Source organism: Salvelinus alpinus, chromosome 32 (assembly GCF_045679555.1).
Source record: "Salvelinus alpinus chromosome 32, SLU_Salpinus.1, whole genome shotgun sequence".
Taxonomy (NCBI): Eukaryota; Metazoa; Chordata; class Actinopteri; order Salmoniformes; family Salmonidae; genus Salvelinus; species Salvelinus alpinus.
In genome coordinates, this window is record NC_092117.1 from 7,626,882 (window position 1) to 7,650,736 (window position 23,855).

A 23,855-nucleotide genomic window follows, 5' to 3' on the forward strand; every position below is an offset into this window, starting at 1 on the left:
CCAAATAACAATTTGGGTAACGTTTGTTTGAGATGCAAAAAGAGGACAGAAAAGCATCCTCTTTAGGAATGAAGAGTAGCTGGCTGCTACAGATAGGTCCATTTCAATCTTCATAGCACCATGATGACTAACTCATAGTGAATACCAGATTCTCTCTGAAGGTCAAGCAAGCTTGTTGCCATGGCCTCTGAGGTGAGAATGATTAGCCACAGCATTGACAAACAATGGCCAGTATGGCTAAATTAACTTACTTGACCCAAGCCTACACAGGCCTATTAGACAAAACGTTTAAAAACTAGGCCTAACACACCTGTTTAGGCAGAGCAGAGTATAGAACAGTTTTGTTAACTTGACATACCAGATAAAAATGTTTGCTCGGTTAGGCCTATCTACACTCCGTGGCCAGTTTAAGTACACCACCCCATTCACAAAAATGGTTAGCTTCTACAGACAGCGAGTAACGTGGCAGTGGCTTGCTATATAGAGCAGGCATACAGGCATCGAGGCATTGCAGTTTCTATTCGATTGAACGTTAGAATGGGCAAAACGTGTGACCTAAGCGACTGGGCGTGGCATGACCGTCGGTGCCAGGCGTGCCGGTTCCAGTATCCCAGAAAAGGCTGTCCTCCTGGGCTTTTCACGCACAACAGTGTTTAAGGTTTACCAAGAATAGTGGGACAAACAAAAAAAACATCCAGTTAGTGGCAGTCCTGTGGGAGAAAACAGTGTGATGAGAATTGTGCAAGCCACAAATAACAGCGCAGTACAACAGTGGTGTGCAGAACGGCATCTCGGAACACACACCTCATCTGTCCTTGTCACCGATGTGCGATTGCAGCAGACGACCCCACAGAGTTCCACTCCTAATGTTTCCATGCCCCAAAGAATTCAGGCTGTTCTGGATGCAAAGAGTGGCCCAACTCAGTACTAGATGGGTGTAGTACCTAATAAATTGGCCACTGAGTGAGTTAAAAATATAGCCTGACCTACCACTCAGTCTCAATTTTGGACATATATTCCACATCGTCCATTTCCTCTTTAGGACGTTCGATGCTGACCTAAAACAGTCTCTTTACTTGTGTGTTAAGGCCAGCATTACTAGCTACCTCAATATCCTGAAATGTGTTTATGGGAGGCACACAGTACTCTATTCCGCATCAAGTAACTTACGCAAGAAGTAAAATTTGATGAAAAAAAAAAGAAGATACAAATAAATCTTATGGAATAGCGGGGACTGCGAAGCAACACAAACAGACACATAACATACACACACATGTATTTTGTGTTATAGATATGTGGTATAGAGTAGGGGCCTGAGGGAACACAGTAAATATGTTGTGAAATCTGTTATGAATGTATTGTAATGTTTTTTAAATATATAACTGCCTTAATTTTGCTGGACCCCATGAAGAGTAGCTGCTGCCTTGGGATCCCAGTTCATATTGAACTTTATAATGTAAAAGCACAATCTATTTTAAAACAGCATTTCCATTAGCGTTTCACATTGGGTTTAGTGATATTGTAGTAGACCAGCCATTATGGCAAACTTCAGATTTTAACTGGTTTACCTCTGTTCTGGGGTGGGTATGTTCTTTCCCAGGCTGTGTTTTATTGTGAGCCGAGGTGAGTAAGATGTTCAATGTACACATTGCACATGCAAAATAAATGTGCATCTTGTTATTAGACTCAGGACTGGAGCATACCCAGGTCTGGGCTGCGGCCCTGGCAATCCCTGACTAGTGTGAAAGGCAAAGCAGTAGTACAGGTCCACCACACCTTAATGAAAGGCTACATTTGAACAGGCAATTAATTTGTGTTTGTTTTCCACCACCTTGACACTACAAAATCCCAATCAGTCCCCTGAGTAGTCAATCAACGCCCAAAAAGGGAGGTTGCGTGATGATATGGCCATATATCTCGCGTGAACCCCCCACCAGCTCACATCTGATGATGGTCCAGCCCACTGATCCAAACACATGGTTTTAGTTACCTAGCTCCATGAAACAATGACTATAGCGTGCAACATATGACTAGCTGAACTACAATACTTGCCACAAGGTAAGAATTTGTAAAGTTATTAACCATGAATCCAAGGACCACCTAGCTAGCCAACTAACGTTACAATCTAGCTTCGCTACTGGTTAGGTAGCTAGCTAAAGGTAAACTCAACTCACCTGTCCAAATTCTGTTGCATTACCAATGCGCTCTCTTCCGACATGTGGCCAATAAATGTAAAACAACAGTATTAATTACATATGTAGGTTAGGTAGCTAGCTAGCTAGGCCTTGTTGAAAGCGGCGAGGCTTTTTCTGTTGGCACGAAGACGAAGAGGTTAACGTTAGCTAGCCGGCTAACTTGTCTAACCGAAATGAACTAGCTAAAACTTGAACTATAATCCAGTTCCTTTGCAGTCATAACTAATGCATTACATCTCGATGCTTCATCTACGGTTTCAGTTTAATAGTTTGCTAAAAACTAGTTTTTAACGCTTCGGCGCGACCGCTTGACTCAAATGACTGGCTCTCTCTATGAGGTAACGCACGGGAACTTCTGATGCGTATTACGTCACCAACAATAACAAGCCCGTCAGAGGCTGAGAAATCACAGTTACAAGATGCCTGGGATATGTAGTCCGACCTGACTTTTACTCCTTCATGTTGCCAAATAAATATCTAATTAATGCTCTAACTTGTGCAGGCGGACCTACCTAAGAGGCACCAAGCCTACTTGGGAAGACGAGCATCATGAAGATACACATATGGCTACAGAATACTTCGTATTGCGGTAGGTTGCATTTATTATAGCGTTCTGTAGCGTTATTACGCCACAAGCTTCGGGCAGTGCATATGAGTGCATCTCATTTCATGGCTCAGTTGTATCTTTATTCTCTAAATTTGCTTGGTTAAAATGACTGCAAAATGTTTCAACAGTTTTAGCAGCCATGGAAGATATTGGGCAAATGTGTTCTGGGATACATTTTTTTCCCCCTTAATTACATGGGTCTGTGGTAGGTGAAGAAAAGAAGCCTCGTCTAATGTAACTATTAAAATATCGCCAAGTCAGACTACTCTATTCCAGCTGGCTGATAAGCGTTATTAGATATACCATTTGGTTTAGCACAGAATGTTTTACCAACTTGTCAATACTTCCTCAATTTCCTACTTGGAAGACAAGATATGTCTTCTACTTCCATGTCTAGTTGCAAGGACATTGTTTGAATTTAGAAATTGCTCAGTTAAATGTTTTGTTCCATGAAATAATCCAACAATGTGTACACTGCCATTTTATCTCATTCAAATATTCTCATTAATTGAGACAGGTGGGTGTCCACCCCAAAGTGCTGCATGTCTTGACACCCACCTGTCTCGATCAGTGAGAGAAAATTTGAAATAAACAATAGTGGCATACTATTTGCTGGATTACATAATGGAGCAAAAAAAATTGATCTCATTTTTAATGTAGCATTTTCTAAATTTAAATGACACCTTGCAACTAGACATGAACGTTTAGAAGACACTGGTTGAATTCCAAATCAGGAATTGAGGAGGTATTATAAACTGGGTGGTTCGAGCCCTGAATGCTGATTGGCTGACACCCGTGGTATATCAGACCATATACCACATATGACAACATTACATTTTTTTTTCTGCTCTAATTACATTGGTAACCAGTTTATAATAGCAATAAGGTATAGCCGTGGTATATGGCCTCCTCGGGCCTTATTTCTTAAACGGCTAATGGAGCATCACATTAGCCATTACTATCCGCTAGCTACATCTAGCGCACGAAAACCTCCCTCTCTATGGTTTTTAGCAGTTAGCTTCGTCCACGGCTGTCTATGAACTACAATTCTGACGCTGTGTTTTACTGGTTTTAGAAACGTCAATCGCTTGCTTGCGAAATGGTTTGAAACGTATGGCCCTTATCTTTCATATCAGTGAGGAATAATCTTTAAAATAAAACAGATGCACTTACTGTAGCAGATTTGCACAGTTCCATATGCTGTGTTCGCCACAAGTTAATGAACTACACTTTCTCCCCATTTACGCTTACACACAGGTGTTTGTAGCACGCTAGATAGCTAATCAGCACAGGCCGCCGCCTCGTAAACAAGCGCCGTAACATTGAGATATGGCCTTGGGAACACTAACCCTATTTACCGGTTATGAATGGGTTAATGATGATAGTCAATAAAAGTCCTCTTTAAATACTAGCCTCATTTAATGCAAAAAATGCATGGGCCTACATGCAAAACAAAAGCTGACCAAAACAATTGTTTGTTTTTTACCAAACTTTGCATTCCGGACAAGTTACACGAATAAACTACATTTCCCTGAAGCCTCCTCATCCATGCGCCGCAGTCGATCAGCTGTTTAAGCAACTGCTGACTACCTCCGCACGAAGGGTAACTCATTTGTCATATCTTAACCCAGGCGAGGCAAACAGAAATAGCGTTATTTACAGAGTCCCAAAGGGTGAACGATAAAGGTAAATTTTATTTAATGTGAAACAGTAAACCGACACGGGTGTGCATGCTGTTGCGGTGTTTGTTTGGTGATAACGTTACCTGTACAGTTGTAGATTAGGTGGGTCGGATACGAATTTTTAATAGCCCGCTTGTGAATGTATCTAATGTCTGGTATAACCAACGCGTAGGGAAAATACGATTTTTTTGTTTGTCGAAATTGGTGCATTGTTTTTCTTTTAGGCTGGTTAACTGCCCCCGTATTTGGTTACTTGATGACCATGAGCATGCAGCGTTTATGCATCGAGGAGAAAACATGGATTAAGCAGTGTACAAAATGCTGTGCAATATTTTACTTTCTACGAGAAGTCTACGTCACACCTGTTGGGAATAGGATATTCTAGAAACCTAATAATTAAAATGATGTGCTCAACATTTGACAGGCTACTGTGTGGGATTCGTTTTAGCCTATTCTGAATATTTTCTAAATACCACACTGTGGCTTTTTTAGGCCACAGTTATCTCGAATGGTTCATAATTAAAATGGACAATAAACCGTGCAGTATCCTGACTCATTCAAAGGTGACTGTGCACTTGCAAGCAGAATGATTTTAATATGAGTACATTTATGACCAGCGATAGGCCTAATTGTGTCTATAATTATGCTAACGGCCGGCCAGAAGAAACTTTTAGAAAGAGTTTATGATAGCCTTAAAATATGAAATTAACAAAATAATATAATTATTATTTTGATCAATGCAGGCAGGCATGAAAGAAGAAGCGCGACACTGCTCCTCTAGGCTTTTGTGAACATATATATGCATATAGGGTTGTCTCTGTTATAGCACCCATTTGCACTCTACTCAGAACATCTGCATATAAAAAAAGGTGACAGAAAAATGTACCAAGTTTAATGCAGTAATTGAAGCTACCTCTTATCGTAATCTCTAGAACATTCATGCTTTTAGGGTGAAGCTATTAGCCTATGTAGCAATCTGCTTTATGAAGTCACTTAAACATGTAGCTCATGTCTTGGCTACTACTAGGCCATTGCCATACAAAAGTACAAGCAAAAAAAGCCTAAGTGCATCATCTCTTATAGCTACTGCAGCAATCATTGTCACAGAAACCTAAAAAAAAAGTACATTTTGCTGTGGAGTAGGTAGGTCAAGGTGGTGTGTCTCTTTAACCTTGAAGGACGCAGCAGCTGTATTTTTTGCAAATTAATATAGGGGTGGTTCTAGGGAGAAAAAAAACAGGAACAAGAATCAGTTTCACATTGCAGTTCGGAGTTTCTGGGTAAAGGAAAACAAGACATGGTGAATATCGGTGTCCTCCAGGTGTATCTCCCGCACACACCTGAGTGGATCGCTGGCGTCAGAAAGGGTGAAACTATTTATTCTCTTGCTGAAGTGCACTTTATTGTAATACACCAGCAGTATTCGATTTGTTTTCTAAATGGGTGATCACTAATTCAGCTCCAGCAGCAGAAAAATTCCCGACGGAGCTCTCTCTAAAATATCACAACAGCACAGAGAGCCTAGTCTATGACATTCTCAATGGTAAATACATCTGTTTTTTCCCGTTTCAGCTCAGCAAACCATGCAGGATGATTTACTGATGGACAAAAACAAAGCCCAACATCAGCAGCAAGATCCAGCAGTAGACCCTCCCTCCACCCCGACCCCCTCGGATCCCCCTACATTAGATGAGAGCCCGTCGAGTGTGAGCAACCAAGCATCTTCAGCGCTCAACAAAGAGAAAGTGCCGATGGAGTCTCCGATCCTGCCAGGCTTGAGTTTTCATCAGCTGCAGGAAACCGGTGGCACCCTGGCCCCCTCATTTGGTAGCACTTGGTCTACTGGAACTACGAACACCGTGGACGACAATTTTAATCAAGGAATACCTTCGGTGAACGGAACAATGCTTTTCCAGAACTTCCCCCACCACATAAATCCGGTATTTGGAGGCAATTTCTCACCTCAGCTTGGCTTGGCACAGTCTCAGCATCCACAGCAGCAAGCCCAGCACCAGCCAGCGCAGCAAAGGAGATCCCCTGTTAGCCCCAACCACGGTCCTTTTCCACAGAGAAACGCTTACAGTCACCCGTCTGTCATGAATAGCAAGGCTTCTTCACCTGCCTCATCTTCGGGTTGGAATAATCACCAAAATGCCACTTGGAGCACAGCCTCCAATCCATGGAGCGGTCTCCAGGCAGGCAGGGACCCGCGAAGAGCTGTGGGAGTCGGGGTTGGTGTGGGGGTCGGTGTAGGGGTGCCTTCTTCCATGAACCCCATCTCCCCGATGAAAAAGCCCTATTCTAGCAATGTTATAGCACCCCCAAAATTCCCGAGAGCTGGTCCCCTCACCCAGAAATCTTGGATGGAGGACAACGCCTTAAGGATGGACAACAGCAACAATATGCTGCCTTTTCAGGTATGTTTGGCCTAATAATAAGGAAACCTTTATCCTATTTGAAACATTCTCATAATATACAATATTGGTGTGAAAATTAAATGCAAGGGGCACACGTGTTAGAATATGATGATGATGACTTGTCCACATCATGAGATACCATCTGAAACTGTGTAGAAGTAGCCTATGTATGCTAATAGGTTGCATTTAAAAAAATGTTAAAGAAGTGTCATAATTGATTGTTTAGTATGTGATTAGGCTATTATAACCTTATAGTAAGGTTTCTATGCATAATTTCCTATTTTCCATCGGTGTCAGCACAGAAATAGAATGAATAGAACGGCCCTCCTCATTCAAGTCAGTGATGGCATAAGGGTTGACTGACAGCCATTTTGTGTGTACTCATTGGAGCAAAGCAGGAAGTGTGCCCATCAATCATTTGTGCTGTGATTTGTTGAAGCAACTCAACTGACGTTAAAGAAAAATACATTTAGAATCATTTGAATGAACATTCTGTTACCATGGAAATTATTGCATCACAATACCAGGCAGCCATTGCAAGTGTACCCATGAGTTTATTAGTCAAATAGCATTTACATTTACATTTAAGTCATTTAGCAGACGCTCTTATCCAGCGCGACTTACAAATTGGTGCATTCACCTTATGATATCCAGTGGAACAACCACTTTACAATAGTGCATCTAACTCTTTTAAGGGGGGGGGGGGGGGGGGTTAGAAGGATTACTTTATCCTATCCTAGGTATTCCTTAAAGAGGTGGGGTTTCAGGTGTCTCCGGAAGGTGGTGATTGACTCCGCTGACCTGGCGTCGTGAGGGAGTTTGTTCCACCATTGGGGTGCCAGAGCAGCGAACAGTTTTGACTGGGCTGAGCGGGAACTGTACTTCCTCAGAGGTAGGGAGGCGAGCAGGCCAGAGGTGGATGAACGCAGTGCCCTTGTTTGGGTGTAGGGCCTGATCAGAGCCTGAAGGTACGGAGGTGCCGTTCCCCTCACAGCTCCGTAGGCAAGCACCATGGTCTTGTAGCGGATGCGAGCTTCAACTGGAAGCCAGTGGAGAGAGCGGAGGAGCGGGGTGACGTGAGAGAACTTGGGAAAGTTGAACACCAGACGGGCTGCGGCGTTTTGGATGAGTTGTAGGGGTTTAATGGCACAGGCAGGGAGCCCAGCCAACAGCGAGTTGCAGTAATCCAGACGGGAGATGACAAGTGCCTGGATTAGGACCTGCGCCGCTTCCTGCGTGAGGCAGGGTCGTACTCTGCGAATGTTGTAGAGCATGAACCTACAGGAACGGGTCACCGCCTTGATGTTAGTTGAGAACGACAGGGTGTTGTCCAGGATCACGCCAAGGTTCTTAGCACTCTGGGAGGAGGACACAATGGAGTTGTCAACCGTGATGGCGAGATCATGGAACGGGCAGTCCTTCCCCGGGAGGAAGAGCAGCTCCGTCTTGCCGAGGTTCAGCTTGAGGTGGTGATCCGTCATCCACACTGATATGTCTGCCAGACATGCAGAGATGCGATTCACCACCTGGTTATCAGAGGGGGGAAAGGAGAAGATTAATTGTGTGTCGTCTGCATAGCAATGATAGGAGAGACCATGTGAGGATATGACAGAGCCAAGTGACTTGGTGTATAGCGAGAATAGGAGAGGGCCTAGAACAGAGCCCTGGGGGACACCAGTGGTGAGAGCACGTGGTGCGGAGACAGATTCTCGCCACGCCACCTGGTAGGAGCGACCTGTCAGGTAGGACGCAATCCAAGCGTGGACCTTGCCGGAGATGCCCAGCTCGGAGAGGGTGGAGAGGAGGATCTGATGGTTCACAGTATCAAAGGCAGCCGATAGGTCTAGAAGGATGAGAGCAGAGGAGAGAGAGTTAGCTTTAGCAGTGCGGAGCGCCTCCGTGACACAGAGAAGAGCAGTCTCAGTTGAATGACTAGTCTTGAAACCTGACTGATTTGGATCAAGAAGGTCATTCTGAGAGAGATAGCAGGAGAGCTGGCCAAGGACGGCACGTTCAAGAGTTTTGGAGAGAAAAGAAAGAAGGGATACTGGTCTGTAGTTATTGACATCGGAGGGATCGAGTGTAGGTTTTTTCAGAAGGGGTGCAACTCTCGCTCTCTTGAAGACGGAAGGGACGTAGCCAGCGGTCAAGGATGAGTTGATGAGCGAGGTGAGGTAAGGGAGAAGGTCTCCGGAAATGGTCTGGAGAAGAGAGGAGGGGATAGGGTCAAGCGGGCAGGTTGTTGGGCGGCCGGCCGTCACAAGACGCGAGATTTCATCTGGAGAGAGAGGGGAGAAAGAGGTCAAAGCACAGGGTAGGGCAGTGTGAGCAGAACCAGCGGTGTCGTTTGACTTAGCAAACGAGGATCGGATGTCGTCGACCTTCTTTTCAAAATGGTTGACGAAGTCATCCGCAGAGAGGGAGGAGGGGGGAGGAGGGGGAGGAGGATTCAGGAGGGAGGAGAAGGTGGCAAAGAGCTTCCTAGGGTTAGAGGCAGATGCTTGGAATTTAGAGTGGTAGAAATTGGCTTTAGCAGCAGAGACAGAATAGCCAGGATTAGAGGTTCCTAGCCCGTTCTATTAATTATATTTCTATGGTCGGGAGACTGACTCCATTGAGAAATGGCTCTGGAGTTCACTTCCCACCCTTTGGTAGTGAAAATCATCGCGATTATTGAAGAAAATGATATCTTTAATAATAGCTCTTAAAGGGCTACATTTAGTCTAGTGGGTGGTAGGGCTTCGATACACTGCTCTCATATGATTATACTTTGTAACCAAATGATTATGTAAGTATCCGCTTCGCGATACGTTGTTAGTCATAATTGCATTGTAACAGTGACGTATGAAACATTGTTGCGACACCTTTATGGTTACCTGCAAGGAAACATGTGCCGTCAACATTGCTTTCCACAAAAAGGGCTTCACAGGCAAGGATATTGCTGCCAGTCATCAAGAACTTCAAGGAGAGCGGTTCAATTGTTGTGAAGAAGGCTTCAGGGCGCCCAAGAAAGTCCAGCAAGCGACAGGACCGTCTCCTAAAGTTGATTCAGCTGCAAAACAAAAACCCACAAATTCTGACAAACTCCAAGCATTGATTATGCAAGAATGGTCTGCCATCAGTCAGGATGTGGCCCAGAAGTTAATTGGCAGCATGCCTGTGTGGATTGCAGAGGTCTTGAAAAAGAAGGGTCAACACTGCAAATATTGACTCTTTGCAGCAACTTCATGTAATTGTCAATAAAAGCCTTTGACACTTGTGAAATGCTTGTAATTATACTTCAGTATTCCATAGTAACATCTGACTAAAATATCTAAAGACACTGAAGCAGCAAACTTTTTTTGAAATTAATATTTGTGTCATTCTCAACTTTTGGCCACGACTGTACAATGTTGTTGATCCATCCTCACTTTTCTCCTATCACAGCCATTAAACTCTGTAACTGTTTTAAGTCACCATTGGCCTCGTGGTGAAATCCCTGATCGGTTTCCTTCCTCTCCAGCAACTAAGTTAGGAAGTACGCCTGTATATTTTCTAGTGACGCGGTATATTGATATACCATCCAAAGTGTAATTAATAACTTTACCATGCTCAAAGGGATATTCAGTGTCTGATTTTGTTTTTACTTTTACCCATCTACCAATAGGTGCCCTTCTTTGTGAGGCATTGGAACACCTCCCTGGTCTTTGTGGTTGAATCTGTGTTTGAAATTCACTGCTCGACTGAGGGACCTTACAGATAATTGAATGTGTGGGGTACAGAGATTAGGTGGTCATTCAAAATCACGTTAAACACTATTATTGCACACAGAGTGAGTCCATGCAACTTATTATGTGACTTGTTAAGCACATTTCTACTCCTGAACTTATTTAGGCTTGCCATAACAAAGGGGTTGACATTTAATTAATTATTAAACATTTTCTGAAAACATCATTCCACTTTTAACATTGTGGTGTTGTGTGTAGGCCAGTGACACAAAATCTAAATTTAAGTAAATTTAAATTCGGGCTGTAACACAACAAAATATGGAAAAAGTCAAGGGGTGTGAATACTTTCTGAAGCTTTCATTGATGGGACCATGGAGAGAATATAAATAAATTGTGCGACTGGCTACTTTTCTCACCGGTCTATAGGAGTTGGACTTTTCTCATTCCAATATGCCAGAGCCATTTACAGATAATCAATGCAGAGATCCTTTGATATTCTGCTCTATTATCATCGGAGGCAGTTGTGTCATTTCAAATCTGTGAATGCCCTTGAGTGACGAGAAAAAAATGTTGACACACAGTCCTCAAGGAGAGGACAATTAAAATTACATGGTAGTACGCTGCTACAAAAATAGTGTAGAGCAATTGTCAGGATTGGCGAATAGGAACTTTAGGGTCAACCACTGCACTACATTCTTGTGTGTTGAAAAACCGAATAGGAATGAGCAATTTGACTTTTTCTGAAATCCCATTATGAATTTTAGCTAATCATTGTGGCCTTAAGAGTTAGTTAACATATAGCACATAGTCCTATGTTATTAAAATGTGATAACATAGATTAGGTTAGTTGTGTAGTACTGTCGTTGCAACTACGGCTACATTTCTCTAGGCCGTTATTGTTCCCCTAGGCCTATACCATTGTTTTTTCCTGCGTGTTGTGACTGATGGTTTCTGAGAGGGGGTTGACGTTATCACGAGTTACAAGCAACGCAGCATTGCTGTCACTGCTGACAATGCTCACTTCATTTCTGTCATTTCTTTTAAACTCATTGCAGCACAGTTTTCCCTGATGGTACTTGTTGTTCTGTGAATAACTTTTGTCTCCCAAATCCTGAACAGCTAGTTACTAAATCATTGCAACTACAATGTCCAAAATAGGACTCACAGACAGCTATTGGAGAGTATTTTTCACTGAAAACATATGAATTTGTGACGTACCTTAGGGATTGCTAATTACTGATCCCCGTGTCTCTCATTTACAGATTCAGTGTCAGAAGAATGTTCACATTCTGTGTTCTCAAATATTGTCATAAATAGATAGATAGATATTTCTATATTAGTACCAGTCAAAAGTTTGAACACACCTACTCATTCAAGGGCTTTTCTTTATTTTTTACTATTTTCTACATTGTAGAATAATAGTGAAGACATCAAAACTATGAAATAACACATATGGAATCATGTAGTAAGCAACAACAAAAAAAGTTTAACAAATTAGAATATATTTGAGATTCTTCAAAGTAGTCACCCTTTGCCTTGATGACAGCTTTGCACACTCTTGGCATTCTCTCAACCAGCTCTCATGAGGAGTGCTTTTCCAACAGTCTTGAAGGAGTTCCCACATATGCTGAGCACTTGTTGGCTGATTTTCCTTCACTATGCAGTCTAACTCATCCCAAACCATCTCAATTGGGTTGATTGTGATTGTGGAGGCCAGGTTATCTGATGCCACTCTCCATCTTGGTCAAATAGCCCTTACACAGTCTGGAGGTATGTTTTGGGTCCTTGTCCTGTTGAAAACAAATGATACACTAAGCGCAAACCAGATGGGATGGTGTGGCATGGTGTATCACTGCAGAATGCTGTGGTATCCATGCTGGTTAAGTATGCCATTGAATTCTAAATAAATCACTGACAGTGTTTCTGGCAAAGCACCCCCACACCATCACACCGACTCCAAGCTACACGGTGGGAACCACACATGCGGAAATCATCCGTTCACCTACTCTGCGTCTCTCAAAGACACGGAGGTTGGAACCAAAAATCTCAAATTTGGACTCATCAGACCGGACAAATTTCCTCTAGTCAAATGCTCATGTGTCTTGCCCCAAGCACGTCTCTTCTTATTATTGGTGTCCTTTTTAGTTGTGGTTTCTTAGCAGCAATTCGACCATGAAGGCCTGATTTCACACAGTCCCCTCTGAACAGTTGATGTTGAGATGTGTCTGTTACTCTGAATTCTGTGACTCATTTATTTGGGCTTCAGTCTGAGGTGCAGTTAACTCTAATGAAATCCTCTGTGGTAGAGGTAACTCTGGGTCTTCCTTTCCTGTGGCGGTCCTCAGAGTCAGGTTCATCATACCGCTTGGTTTTTGCGACTGCACTTGAAGCAACTTTCAAAGTTCTTGACCTTTTCTGGGTTGCCTAACCTTCATGCTTCCATATGTGTTATTTTATAGTTTTGATGTCTTCACTATTATTATACAATGTATAAAATAGTCAAAATAAAGAAAAATCCTTGAATGAGGTGTGTCCAAACTTTTGACTTGTGCTTATATACTAACCGTTCAAAAGATTGGGGTCCCTTAGAAATGTGCCTGTTTTTTTTTAAAGAAACACCTTTTTTTTCCATAAAAATAATATAAAATTGATCAGAAATACAGTGTGGACATTGTTTAATGTTGTAAATGACTATTGTAACTTGAAACTGCTTTAAAATATATATATATATTTTATGGAATATCTGTATAGGCGTACAGAGGCACATTATCAGCAACCATCACTCCTGTGTTCCAATGGCACATTGCATTAGCTAATCCAAGTTTATCATTTTGAAAGGCTAATTGATCATTAGAAAACCCCTTTGCAATTATGTTAGCACAGCTGAAAACTGTTGTGCTGGTTTTAAAGAAGCAATAAAACTGGCCTTTAGACTAGTTGAGTATCTGGAGTATCAGCATTTGTGGGTTTGATTACAGGCTCAAAATGGCCTGAGATGGCTGAGGTATTGATAAATCATAATCAGATTTTACATGTCTATTTAAATCCTTTGTAAATCCACTTCACAATGGGATATTAACTCAAACATTTTCCGGTCATCAAATACATTACCATTACAATGTTAAGTTTGGTATTGATATCTTAAAATAAGGAAACTATTAACAATTCACTTTTTTGACTCTGTAACGCTAATTCTTAAAATAATCATAAAAAATCGTCTTCCAGTGGACTTAGTCAGATTCACCCAAAATGTAATCTTTGAACTCATCACAATAATCCCTCAAGAGTTTGATAATATAACGTTATTGCAGTCAAAGATGGCCACACTATACCAGTAGATCAGGGGTCTCCAACCTTTTCTAGCATGCGAGCTACTTACATTTTTTGAATCTCTTTTTTTTCTTCTAGCTTTCAAATAAGCACATTCTTCTCCTCTCCTCTGCAACACTTCCCTGGGTCCTTAGTGCACTACTTTCTCCTTCATGCTATGTAAAATAATGGTTAATTAACAACTCTTAGGGGGACCCTATAAAATCTCTGATTTTGTTTTCTCCCAAATTCTGTTTTTATTTTTCTGAGCCCAAAAAATGTTTCGCACTCAAATTTACAATTGTTCATAGAGAAACAACGGAATTGGCTGTTCTGAGTCCATGTTGATGCTTAAATCACATCAGAATACAAACATTTTTAGGTCTTGAAGATAAATAACACATTTTGATTTTTGTTGTGTATTAATTCCCCTTGAATTGCGCAACTGGACCGTTTTATTTCTGCATCTACGAGTAGGCTTGGGCGGTATCCAGTTTTCATACCAACCTTGTGCCATGCCGGGATATTTGGTAATACCGGCACTGAGCAGAAGGGGTGCATATTGTATTTAGAAGATTAGCAATGCTAACAAGTTCATGTCATATCCCATAGAGAATGCTAACTAAATGCTAATGAGTGCATTGCAAACATTTTATACTGTCTCTGACCTAATATATTTGCAGTACAGACGTGCCAGCTCAAAGGTATACAAGTAACTCAAAAATTATTTTTTACAGTTTGCTGCACACACAAAATGCATATTAGACTGCATTCTCTGCTGTTACCAAGTGAAACTTGATTTTGGAAGAAGCTAACCACTTTAGCTAAATTAGCAAACAAAATGCACAACTTTTAGCATTGTTTTGGACAGTTAACTTAATAGTTGTAAGATATCTAGCTGATAAACATTTAGTTGTGAATTCCACACTCTTGATAGATCACCTGGCTGCACAACAGTGAGTGACTTAAGGCTCCAGTCTCTCGTTTTTGTGTGCTTGTAAACAAGGATCACGTGACTGGAGACTACCAGTCAGGTTCATAATGAAAAATTGTGACAGGTGAAATTAAGTATGCACTCTATCTCCCAACTTATTGCACAAGTTGACTAGATATTTACTTAAATGGAGCTACAAATATTCACATTCATAAAAACTTTAAAAAGTTTGTTTTTGTTTTTGAGGGTATTTAAAAACCATCCCGTGGCAATTTTGAAATACCCCGGTATACTACCCAAGCCTAGTAGCGAGTGAGAAATGTGTTGTCTAATGTGCCAGTCTAGCGATGGTTCTGTACTGCTGCTGCTCATTTCATGGCAAAGTTTGCAAATAACAAATAATAGATACAAATGATATACTTACTCATGATATAGTGTTGAAGTCGGAAGTTTACGTACACTTAGGTTGGTGTCATTAACTCGTTTTTCAACCACTCCACAAATTTCTTGTTGACTATAGTTTTGGCAAGTCAATTATCTACTTTGTGCATGACACGTAATTTTTCCAACAATTGTTTACAGACAGATTATTTCACTTATAATTCAATGTATCACAATTCCAGTGGGTCAGAAGTTTACATACACTAAGCTGACTGTGCCTTTGAACAGCTTTAAAAATTCCAGAAAATGATGTCATGGCTTTAGAAGCTTCTGATAGGCTAATTTACATAATTTGAGTCAATTGGAGGTATACCTGTGGATGTATTTCAAGGCCTACCTTCAGACTCAGTGGCTCTTTGCTTGACATTATGGGAAAATCAAAAGAAATCAGCCAAGACCTCAGAAAAAAAATTGTACACCTCCCCTAGTCTGGTTCATCCTTGGGAGCAATTTCCAAACGCCTGAAGGTACCACGTTCATCTGTACAAACAATAGTACGCAAGTATAAACACCATGGGACCATGCAGCCGGCATACCGCTCAGGAAGGAGATGCCTTCTGTCTCCTAGAGATGAACGTACTTTGGTGCGAAAAGTGCAAATCAATCCCAGAACAACAGCAAAGGACCTTGTGAAGATGCTGGAGGAAACAGGTACACAAGTATCTATATACACAGTAAAACGAGTCCTATATCGACATAACCTGAAGAAGGAAGAAGCCACTGCTCCAAAACCGCCATTAAAAAAAGCCAGACTATGGTTTGCAAATGCACATGGGGACAAAGATTGTACTTTCTGGAGAAATGTCCTCTGGTCTGATGAAACAAAAATAGAACTGTTTGGCCATAATGACCATCGTTTTGCTTTGAGGAAAAAGGGGGAGGCTTGAAAGCCGAAGAACACCATCCCAACTGAAGCACGGGGGTGGCAGCATCAAGTTGTGGGGGTGCTTTGCTGCCGGAGGGACTGGTGCACTTCATAAAATAGATGGCATCATGAGAAGGAAAATTATGTGGATATATTGGAGCAACATCTCAAGACATCAGTCAGGAAGCTCTTGGTTGCAAATGGGTCTTCAAAATGGACAATGTCCCCAAGCATACAACAAAGTTGTGGCAAAATGGCTTAAGGACAACAAAGTCAAGGTATTGGAGTGGCCATCACAAAGTCCTGACCTCAATCCTATAGAAAATGTGTGGGCACAACTGAAAAAGTGTGTGTGTGAGCAAGGAGGCCTACAAACCTGACTCAGTTACTCCTGCTCTGTCAGGAGGAATGGGCCAGAATTCACCCAACTTATTGTGGGACGCTTGTGGAAGGCTACCTGTAACGTTACACCCAAGTTAAACAATTTAAAGGCAATGCTACCAAATACTAATTGAGTGTTTGTAAACTTCTGACCCACTAGGAATGTGATGTAAGAAATAAAAGCTGAAATAAATCATTCTCTACTATTATTCTGACATTTCACATTCTTAAAATAAAGTGGTGATCCTAACTGACCTAAGACAGGGAATTGTTACTAGGATTAAATGTCAGGACTTGTGAAAAAGGTTTAAATGTATTTGGCTAAGGTTTATGTAAACTTCCGACTTCAACTGTACTTCTACCAGGTAAACCTACTTTGTAGTTAACATTTTAATTGAGAAGGTTTTGGGGCAAGTATTTCTGTCAACCCACAAGATGGTTATCACATCAACTGGCTACACACGAAGTGATAGACAAATGTGCGCACCACACAGACCGATGGGCAATATTGCTGGAAACTAATTGTCAGATATTGTTTAATTTGGCTTTTTTAGCCAATAGTGGCTAACCAGGGGTGGGATAATGTTGCGTTGATAGTAGCTGGGAAATTGCAGTGTCTGATACTTTTTGAGATTTGTTTATGACACGTTAAAATTTCATGTACTTTCAGAGTTGTTTGGCGAGCTACGCATAGGTGGGCTGCTAGGTACTGGTAGCTCATGATTGACCTGTTGGAGACCCCATGCAGTAGAATATGCTAAAAATACTATTCATGAACCATATGACAAATGACACCAAATTTGGAATTTAGGCCCATGGTACATGTCTTAATGTAGTTTGAAAAGCTAAGGGATTGGTCAAAAGATGGCTGAGTTATTGACACACAATTTCTTTTTTTTACGTGTCAATCTAAACCACTGTAAATCTACTACACAGTGGCCTATCAACTTAACTTGTCATCGCGATCATGGATGTCCCTAAAACAAACCAAAAACAAGACAACTATTAACTCATTCTTTGCATATGTAACGCTAATGCTCAAAATCTGCGATCATCTTCTCATGAACCATAAGTCAGATTCACTCCAGATTTTTTTTTAAACGTGTTAGTCTTTAATGGTTTTGAGAGAAATTGTTGCTTAAAAAAATAGTGTGGCCGCTTTATACCAATAGATGCTAGAAATCACTATAGATGTCGGTGGTACTATAGGATACTAGTGCGAAAGCAATTGATCAAGTGGACTTTGTCTCATGCAAATGAATGTTAGGTTTATATTATGCAGATTACCAATGTAAAATAGCTCCAACATGAGAGTGCTTGTTTTGCTATCCAACTGTGTCCTTTCTTTCATCCCGTGAAGCCTGTTCATTGCTGCTCACAGCTATATTTTGCATTATTTTCCTGTGTTAAGAAAGGTTGTGCGTCGTGTAGGTGCGTGCTACTTTGCCTGTTCTTTTATTAGCCTAAGTTCAGTTTTCCTCCATGATGAAGTTGCTCTGTATTAAACTTTAGTTATGCATGAGGTTTGATTAACACACTGAAGCTTCGCCTGGCAACGCATGCAGTACAGTCGCTAGTGAAAGTCTACACACACCTTGCACAGTATTCACATTTTGCTAAAAAGGAATACATTGAGAATTTTTTCAAAGTGAAAGAAAAATTCTAGAACATTTTCCAAATAAATACAACATTTTGTGTATGTCTGCACACCCCAGAGTTAGTAGTTGGTGGAAGCACATTTGGCAGCCATTACAGCGATGAATCATTTTGAACCACAGGAGGTTGGTGGTAACTTAATTGGGGAGGATGGGCTTGTGGTAATGAGTGGAATGGTATCAAACACATGGTTTGATGCCATTTGCTCCGTTTCAGCCATTATTAGGAGCTGTCCTCCGCTCAGCATCCTCCACTGTTTTGAACAATTTTCTACCAACTTTGTGTGACTCTTAGGGCAACGTTTATCCATTGTTTTTGTTAACATTGCTTAAGCTTAGTAAATTTGGTGGGAATCATTGTTGGACAGCAATATTTAAGCCTTGTCTATGATTTTCAAGCAAATTTAAGTCAGGTCTGAGGCTGGACCACTCAGGAACACTCAACACTTCTTGGGAAGCCATTCTGGTGTGTCTTTGGAATTAAGATTTGTGTAATTGTCCCGCTGAAAAATAATACTCTGTTTTCTGAAAACCCTGGAATAGAGGTGGGTTTTCCTCAAAATTTTTAACTGGGCGTTGCTCCCTTCATAATTATTTCGATCCCAACAAACTCCTGAGTCCCTGCCAGTGACAAGCATACCCATAACATGGTGCTGCCACCACAATGATTCACAGCTGTGATGGCTGTCAAAGGTGCTCCTACCAAGTATTAACTACGGGGTGTGAAGACATACGCAATCAATAAGAATAACTTTCTTAGTTACTTGTAATGAAAAAGCAATACAATGTGCTTCACATCATAAAATAAAAGTACTAATGAAGAAACAAAGACCGGAGGGAGGAGAATGAAAAAAGATAATTGAAATCATACATTAAAAGCATCTTTATAAATGTATTCAGTAGGGTTTTAAAACTAGGCACTGAATCTGCAAGCCTGATTCTAGGGGCCCTAAGGGCATTTGCCATGTCTCCTTTCATTTTCAACCTAGACTTTGGCATGGTCAACAGTGCCAGAGGATCTCAGGCTGCTTCCTGGCTCGTAGGCTGCGCCCTGCACTTATTTTGTTATTTGGAAAATGTTATTTTTTAAATAATTTTCTTTCACTTTGAAAATGTGTAGTAGATTGTAGATCTGTATGAAAAGAAATCTCTTATATACACAGTACCAGTCAAAAGTTTGGACACACCTACTCATTCAAGGGTTTTTCTTTATTTTTACTATTTTCTACGTTGTAGAATAATAGTGAAGACATCAACACTATGAAATAACACGTATGGAGAGACAAAATTGTTTAACAAATCTAAATATATTTGAGATTCCTCAAAGTAGCTACCCTTTGCTTTGATGCCAGTTTTGCACATTCTTGGCATTCTCTCAACCAGCTTCACCTGGAATGCTTTTCCAACCGTCTTGAACTAGTTCCCACACATGCTGAGCACTTGTTTCCTGATTTTCATTCACTCTGCGGTCTAACTCATCCCAAACCTTCTCAATTGGGTTGAGGTCGGGTGGTTGTGGAGGCCAGGTCATCTGATGCAGCACTCCATCACTCTCCTTCTTGGTCAAATGGCCCTTCTAACGGCCTTCCCCAGCCAAACCCGGACGACACTGGGGCAATTGTGCGCTGCCCTATGGGACTCCCAGTCACGGCCGGATGTGATGCAGCCTGGATTCGAACTAGGGACTGCAGTGATGCTTCTTGCACTGAGATGCAGTGCCTTATACCGCTCTGCCACTCGGGAGTGATATCCTGTTTATGGGTCAGATGTATAGAGACAATTTTGAGAATGGGGAGCAGGTACAATGGCAGGTAGTCTGTATCCCACATGCTGGATATCCTATGTGGTGTATTAACACAACACTAAAAACAGTAGTGGAGTGGTCTGATAGAGGAGATGCTGTGTGTGGGGGGGGGGTAATCTCCTCAGGTTTGTACTCATTAAGGCAGAACGTAGCAAAACGTTTTGCCATGGAAAAGTAAAATTAGCGTTTCTTATCGGCCTAATGAACCGCCCCCTGACTGTGAATGATGCCCCTCGCTCTCTGTGTTTAGGATCAGAAGAGTGCATGGTGGTGGAAAAAGAGGGGAGCGGAATGAAAAGCTCAGCATTTTAAGTGTTTACCGTTTGTACCAAGTGGGCAGATTTTTATCTGCTACGGCAGTGCCGGATCCAGAGAGGGGGGAATAACGCTATTGAATGCTCAGCCGAATGCACGACAATAGCACTGCTGTGCAAACAATGTGGCCCCACGGCTAGGGCAGTGGACTCACAGGACACAGCTGCCAAGGGCTAGGTCTAACCTGAACTCCTGTGTTGCTCGCACACTGTATGTCACTCCGTTACTTGCCTACACCCTGTCATTCCCTCACTTGCTGATTTACTCACTCGCCTACGACAAAAATCTTTTATGATAAAAATGATCTGCTAGAATGTCTCTGATTCTAAGGTCACTAGTATCGACACAGGCTCCGTATTGGAACAGTCTCTCCATCAATGAACCAGGAAGTGGGCCAGAATAAGCTCACTAAATCAGCTCTGTAGTCTGGGCCAAAATATATACCAAATGGCCCTAAACTTTATCGGCTGAAATCCATACGGAGCGAACTCCTCAATGCCCCTTCCCTCCTCCAACTCACTAGGAACTTTGATTCAGATCAGATGAATGTAGGCTTTATAGCACCTATTGAGTAGAATATGATGGACTAATTCTACTGGGGCACCCGAGTGGCACAGTGGTCTAAGGCACTGCATACAGTTGAAGTCGGAAGTTTACATTCACTTAGGTTGGAGTCATTAAAACTCGTTTTTTAACCACTCCACACATTTCTTGTTAACTAACTATAGTTTTGGCAAGTCATACTTTGCATGACAAGTCATTTTTCCAACAATTGTTTACAGACAGATTATTTAACTTATAATTCATTGTAACACAATTCCGGTGGGTCAGAAGTTTACATACACTAAATTGACTGTGCCTTTAAACAGCTTGGAAAATTCCAGAATATGATGTCATGGCTTTAGAAGCTTCTGATAGGCTAATTGACATAATTTCAGTCAATTGGAAGTGTACCTGTAGATGTATTTCAAGGCCTACCTTCAAACTCAGTGCCTCTGCTTGACATCATGGGAAAATCAAAAGAAATCAGCCTAGACCTCCACAAAAAATTGCGGACCTCCACAAGGGGTTCATCCTTGGGAGCAATTTCCAAATGCTTGAAGGTACCACGTTCATCTGTACAAACAATATTACGCAAGCATAAACACCATGGGACACGCAGCCGGCATAACACTCAGGAAGGAGACACCTTCTGTCTCCTAGAGATGAACATAATTTGGTGCGAAAAGTGCAAATCAATCCCAGAACAACAGTAAAGGACCTTGGAAAGATGCTGGAGGAAACGGGTACAAAGTATCTATATCCACAGTAAAACGAGTCCTATATCGACATAACCGGAAAGGCCGCTCAGCAAGGAAGAAGCCACTGCTGTAAAACCGGCATAAATAAGCCAGACTATGGTTTGCAACAGCACATGGGGACAAAGATCGTACTTTTTGGAGAAATGTCCTCTGGTCTGATGAAACAAAAATAGAACTGTTTGGCCATAATGACCATCGTTATGTTTTGAGGAAAAAGGGGGAGGCTTGCAAACTGAGGAACACCATCCCAACCGTGTGCACGGGGGTGGCAGCATCATGTTGTCGGGGTGCTTTGCTGCAGGTGGGACTGGTGCACTTCACAAAATAGATAGCATCATGTGGAAGGAAAATTATGTTGATATATTGAAGCAACATCTCAATACATCAGTCAGGAAGTTAAAACTTGGTCGCAAATGGGTCTTCCAAATGGACAATGACCCCAAGCATACAACAAAGTCAAGGTTTTGCAGTGGCCATCACAAAGCCCTGACCTCAATCCTATAGACAATTTGTGGGCAGAACTGAAAAAGTGTGTGTGAGCAAGGAGGCCTACAAACCTCGGTTACACCAGCTCTGTCAGGAGGAATGGGCCAGAATTCACCCAACTTGTTGTGGGAGGCTTGTGGAAGGCTACCCAAAACATTTGACCCAAGTTAAACAATTTAAACGCAATGTTACCAAATACTAATTGAGTGTTTGTAAACTTCTGACCCACTGGGAATGTGATGAAAGAAATGAAAGCTGAAATAAATCATTCTCTCTACTATTATTCTGACATTTCACATTCTTAAAATAAAGTGGTGATCCTAACTGACCTAAAACAGGGAATTTTTACTAGGATTAAATGTCAGGAATTGTGAAAAACTGAGTTTAAATGTATTTGGCTAAGGTGTATGTAAACTTCTGACTTCAACTGTATCTACCTCCATCACTCCAGTATCCCTGCACATGTACATATGGTATTGGAAGTGACTTTATAAATATTTCCTGTAAATAGTATGGTTACTTACACAAAGTATTTCATATGTACTATTCTTATTTGTCATGTTTTTTTCTTCTTCTAGTAATAGATTGTTATTGTTGTGTTTTGAGTTTGCAAGAACTTTATTTCACTGTACTTGTGCATGTGACATTGAAAACATCTAACTTGAAAAGAAGGAATGAAAATTAACTATTTAGGGTATTATATTATTTTTATTATTACTATAACCTGCCGTTTTAAGAAATCAATTGTGAACCATCTGTGACATGCTACAGGCTGGCAAAAGCACTCAGAATACCCCCCCCCCCCCCCCATCCCCTAGACTCTTATGGGTTACACTGATAGTAAACTGTATTAGCCTATCGTAAACAAATACCTGCTTGCACTTTTTGCTGGCTGTGTATCCATCTACCGGGTTGTTGTCCTTGTTCACAATGACTCCAAAATCCTTCTGAACCAAAATTGGGAATTTCACAATGGTGTTTTTCATATTTCTCCGGTTAGGCCTACGTGAGCCATTTTCGCGTGAGCTAGGCTAGCCAGGGAAAGTACACTTGGGAACTAATTATCACGTGGGGGGATGAAACATACATTTCAGCACCACACAAATAAAGGACAGTTCCCTGATCCACTGCATGTGTAGCTGGTAGCCTAGATGTCTGCCTCACCAGTCACAGAATGGAATTGGCAACACAAGCTTTTTAAGTTTGTAAAATAATACAATTTTCTAATGGTTTAAAACGTTTCCGACCCGCAACTTAATTGTTCTGAACCGTGAGCCGACCCACGGGTTGAAAGAATGTTTTCATTCCACACGCCAGCTGATTTTGTATGTATATTTTTTTGCTGGTTAACCGCAGGGAACCGTGGGTACCTGATCCAATGCAGGACTCTAGTTCAGAGGGTGGCCACATGGCAGGTCAGCTAGCCAGGAGAACTGAATCAACTGATTCGTCACACACACTCCTAACTTCAAAATAGCCCACTCTGGAAATGAAACATCTTGAGTGTTTTGAGGATAGAGCACACTCTCAAACCACGACATTCTTGGCACTAGTTTCATCTACTCTTGCTTTTCTAGGTGTGTCCCTACTCTTGAAATCCTCTGCTGTTTACATTCCTATCAGACCAACACAAATCTGCGTGTTTCCCATGTTTCATGCTGTGTAATATCAGGCAGTATGGTCTATGATTTGTCTTCTTTGACTTGGGCATGAGAGTTGTAAGAGGCCCTCATTTAGTTGAAACCCTGCTCTCTCC

At 41.6% G+C, this 23,855-nt stretch overlaps 2 protein-coding genes across 13 annotated transcripts in view; one reads left to right on the top strand and one right to left on the bottom strand.

The window, feature by feature from the left end:
• LOC139562703 (E3 ubiquitin-protein ligase MARCHF5) overlaps positions 1–4,128 on the bottom strand; it is a 49,877-nt gene extending 45,749 nt beyond the window's left edge. For 2 of the 8 annotated variants that reach the window (XM_071380644.1, XM_071380647.1), the window contains exon 1: positions 3,976–4,126. In XM_071380644.1, coding sequence (XP_071236745.1) covers positions 3,976–4,043 — 68 coding nt within the window. In that variant the 5' untranslated portion in view covers positions 4,044–4,126. Of the gene's footprint in view, positions 1–804; positions 827–2,174; positions 2,563–3,975 lie in introns of those variants that run through there. The other 6 variants (XM_071380650.1, XM_071380645.1, XM_071380649.1 and 3 more) reach the window with 5 other exon arrangements.
• The window catches only part of LOC139562702 (cytoplasmic polyadenylation element-binding protein 3-like), a 70,623-nt gene continuing 49,399 nt past the window's right edge, over positions 2,632–23,855 (top strand). For 4 of the 5 annotated variants that reach the window (XM_071380637.1, XM_071380638.1, XM_071380640.1 and 1 more), the window contains exons 1-2: positions 2,632–2,784; positions 6,057–6,901. In XM_071380637.1, the coding sequence (XP_071236738.1) occupies positions 2,745–2,784; positions 6,057–6,901 (885 nt within the window). In that variant the 5' untranslated portion in view covers positions 2,632–2,744. Of the gene's footprint in view, positions 2,785–4,359; positions 4,489–6,056; positions 6,902–23,855 lie in introns of those variants that run through there. The other variant, XM_071380639.1, reaches the window with a different exon arrangement.